This window comes from Belonocnema kinseyi, chromosome 4 (assembly GCF_010883055.1).
Source record: "Belonocnema kinseyi isolate 2016_QV_RU_SX_M_011 chromosome 4, B_treatae_v1, whole genome shotgun sequence".
Lineage (NCBI taxonomy): Eukaryota > Metazoa > Arthropoda > Insecta > Hymenoptera > Cynipidae > Belonocnema > Belonocnema kinseyi.
This window is the reverse complement of record NC_046660.1, coordinates 90,441,296-90,444,425: the sequence shown is the minus strand read 5'-3', so window position 1 is coordinate 90,444,425 and position 3,130 is coordinate 90,441,296. Positions and strand designations below refer to the sequence as shown.

At 38.8% G+C, this 3,130-nt stretch overlaps 2 protein-coding genes across 3 annotated transcripts in view; both read right to left on the bottom strand.

The window, feature by feature from the left end:
* The window catches only part of LOC117171443 (A disintegrin and metalloproteinase with thrombospondin motifs 9), a 263,326-nt gene that overhangs the window by 176,041 nt on the left and 84,155 nt on the right, over positions 1-3,130 (bottom strand). The window lies entirely within an intron of this gene.
* The window catches only part of LOC117171006 (glutamate receptor ionotropic, kainate 3-like), a 39,373-nt gene that overhangs the window by 15,936 nt on the left and 20,307 nt on the right, over positions 1-3,130 (bottom strand). Inside the window, exons 6-7 of the mRNA XM_033358051.1 lie at positions 2,737-2,889; positions 2,435-2,609 (exon numbers count right to left, since the gene is read on the bottom strand). Of these exons, the coding sequence (XP_033213942.1) occupies positions 2,435-2,609; positions 2,737-2,889 (328 nt within the window). The remainder of the gene's footprint in view (positions 1-2,434; positions 2,610-2,736; positions 2,890-3,130) is intronic.

Below are 3,130 nucleotides of genomic sequence, written 5' to 3'. Positions count from 1 at the left end.
AGTAGGCGGAGGATGATCTGTGCAAATATGGGGGGGGAGGTTGTTAAGAGTTGTGCCTGTATGTGTCTGTGTGTGCTTGAGTGTAAATGTGACTATGTTGTAAGATATTATTATGTAGGAGGTTCAGGGGGTTATTATGTTGTTAAAAAGGAGGGGGGATATGTATTAACTGAGTAATTACAAGTCTCAGAAGAAACAGAAGGTGTTGATGACTGCGATTGAATATGTGCGAAATGTGTGAAAATTGAAAATATGCGATTGAAAATGTGGTAGGTTGACGTGAGGGCGTAGGGCTGATTACTTTTGTGTTAAATAATATGTGATGTTTGTGCGTCAATACGTGTGAGTGTTGGTTTTAAGGTTGTAAGTCAATGAATGTAAACATAAAAAATGTGGTGCGTTTGTCAGCGTAAAAGGTGATTAATATACTTTCTTTCGGTGTGAATATGATTGGTGTGTTGTGTGTAACTGGGTACATGAAAGCATATGTATAATGGGAGTACTGGATTGGGGCGATAGTAAGTAAGGTTAGAGTGTGTAACGTGTATGACGAAAGAAGTTGTTTTCTTGAGTAACTGCGTCAGAGGATTAACTTTAAAGGTGCTAGTCTTTAACGTGTGGTTTGGAATTGTTTGTGTGTCTGTGACTCAGCGTGTATATTGTTTTTGGAAGAAGATAGTTCGTATCTTGGTTTCATTACTAGAAGTAAAAATATATCAAATGAAGCTAAAAAGACAATATGTAAATCTATATTTATACCGACTGTACTATACGGTAGAGAAATGTGGACCTATCAAAAAAATAATAAGAGTAAAATTAACTTGATTAACATGAATTTCCTGCGTATGATATGTGGCAAAACACTATTGGACAAAGTGAGTAATGAAATAATCCTAAAAGAATGTAGTATGGAGAAGACACTAATTGACACTAGTCACTCTAAGGTTTTTGAAACTTAAACAACGTCTGAACACCTATGAGATCAGCAGCATTTGAAAAGATTGCATATCAATGGAAGTTATTTGTTTCAACAAAGCACATTCAGTAGTGGCCTTGATTCAGACCTGCCCAGGTGCGAATTCAGGTCGGCACCCAGAGCAGGTGCGTTGGCCCAAAGTCGGACCGACTTTGGCCCGCCGTAGATCAGCAACCAAAGTTGGGCCACCTTTTACATTTATAAGATACTCCTGTCGGCCCAACCTACACAGCCAACATTGGCAGACAACGTGGGACCGACTGTTGGCCCAACTTTATTCCGAACATGGACCAACCACCAGGACAACTATGGGAAATCTTTCGCTAACGAGTAACGCCGACTACCAGCCCAATTCTGGGCCCAAGTCGATCCAGAGATCAACACGAAGGGATTTAGAAAGTTTTGAAGAAGTTAGGCCGACTATTGGCCCAAAAATGGTCCAAACATGGACCAACCATCGGGGCAACTATGGGACATCTTTCGTTAACGAGTAACGCCGACTATCGGCCCACCTCTGGGCCAAAGTCGGCCCATAAAGGGATTATAAAGGGAAAATTTATAAATGAATTTCAAAATATTTCAAATAATTTTAAAGAAGTTTAAAATATTTGAGAAGAATTAAAAAAAGCTAAAGAATTTTCCAGAGATTTTAGAGATCTTTTAAAATCTTTTATAATAGTTTAAAAGATTTTTGAATTTAGTTGAAACCTTGTTTAATCGCGTAAAATATTCAATAATAATTTGTAATATTTCTAAAATCTGAAATCTTATTACATATATTATTATGAGCGTAGCAATATTTTTTAGAGAATGGTTCACAGAAATTTGCAGACGTTCATGCACAGCTGTCGGTTATATTTCAAATCTTTTTTGTAATACTTCCAACTAGGTTAGCCGAGAGGCTTTAGGCGTTAGGAATTAGGAATGCGAAACTTATAATGTTCGAACCCCAAGGTGAATAAAAATTTTCATAGCGTGCGATTATAAACAGTAGTAGTGATGGTATTATATTTATTAAACTATCCATCGTATCCTCTACTATAAGATTAGTTCTATAAAATTTAATGGATATTTTTTCCCGTGTAATTGCCATAGTTGGCCCGATTTTGGTGATGGATATTGTACCAATATTCGGCTAACATGGTCGAACCAAAGTTATAATTTCGCCGTTGGGCCGACTTCTAGTAGTCATGGTTGGGCCAACCATGGTAGCCAATAGTCGGCAAACCGAGTTGGGCCATAGTTGTCATTTCGGTATGTTGGCCAATGCATGGTTAGCAAAGTTAGCCGAACTCTGAGAAAGTTGGCCAGACTATGGCCCGATGAAAAATTCGCACATGGGTGTAATGTCCTGTCTGATAAAAATTGGATTTAATTTCAGCGTTACGTAGAAACAACGACGTGGACGTAGTAAATTCTGTTCCCATTGAGGTGCTTAATTATCGTGGGTCCCTTTGCCTCTCATGTTTCGGGCCGCTTGATTATCGTGAGTCCCCTTGCCTCTCACGTTTCGAGGTGCTTCATTATCGTGAGGCCCCTTGCCTCTCACGTTTCTGGGTGCTTGATTATCGCGAAGCCTCTCGCCTCTCACGTTTCGAAGTGCTTCATTATCGTAAGGCCCCTTGTTTCTCACCTTTCAAGGTGCTTGATTATCATGAGGGGATTACATGAGGAATTATTATCGTGAGGCCCCTTACTTCTTACGTTTGGTAATAAGAAATGGATCAACCTAAATACTGCTCAAACTGTTCACCGTTTACCTGTTGACAGTGAGCCAAGCGATGATAGAAAGCACTAACAGCTTTTTCGATGTATTCAGTAGGAATTAGTGCCGACTCGTCTATTATTATTCTTTGTTGTAATTCTTCTAAATTCTGAGGTTTTGTTCTATACACTGGATGTTTTAGATAACCCTAGAAAAAATCGAGTAGAATCAAATCAGGTGATCTAGGCGGTCATTCAGTCACACTTTTCCGTCCTATCCACTGATCAAGAAACACAGTATCTAAATAAGCGCGAACATTTCGACCTTAGTGACGCGCAGCGTCATCCTATTGGTACGAGGGTAGTTCAATAAGTCCTTAGAATGAAGTATAAAAACAATTTTTTTTGGGTAAATTTTTTTTTATTTTTCAACATAATCTCCTTGGAGCT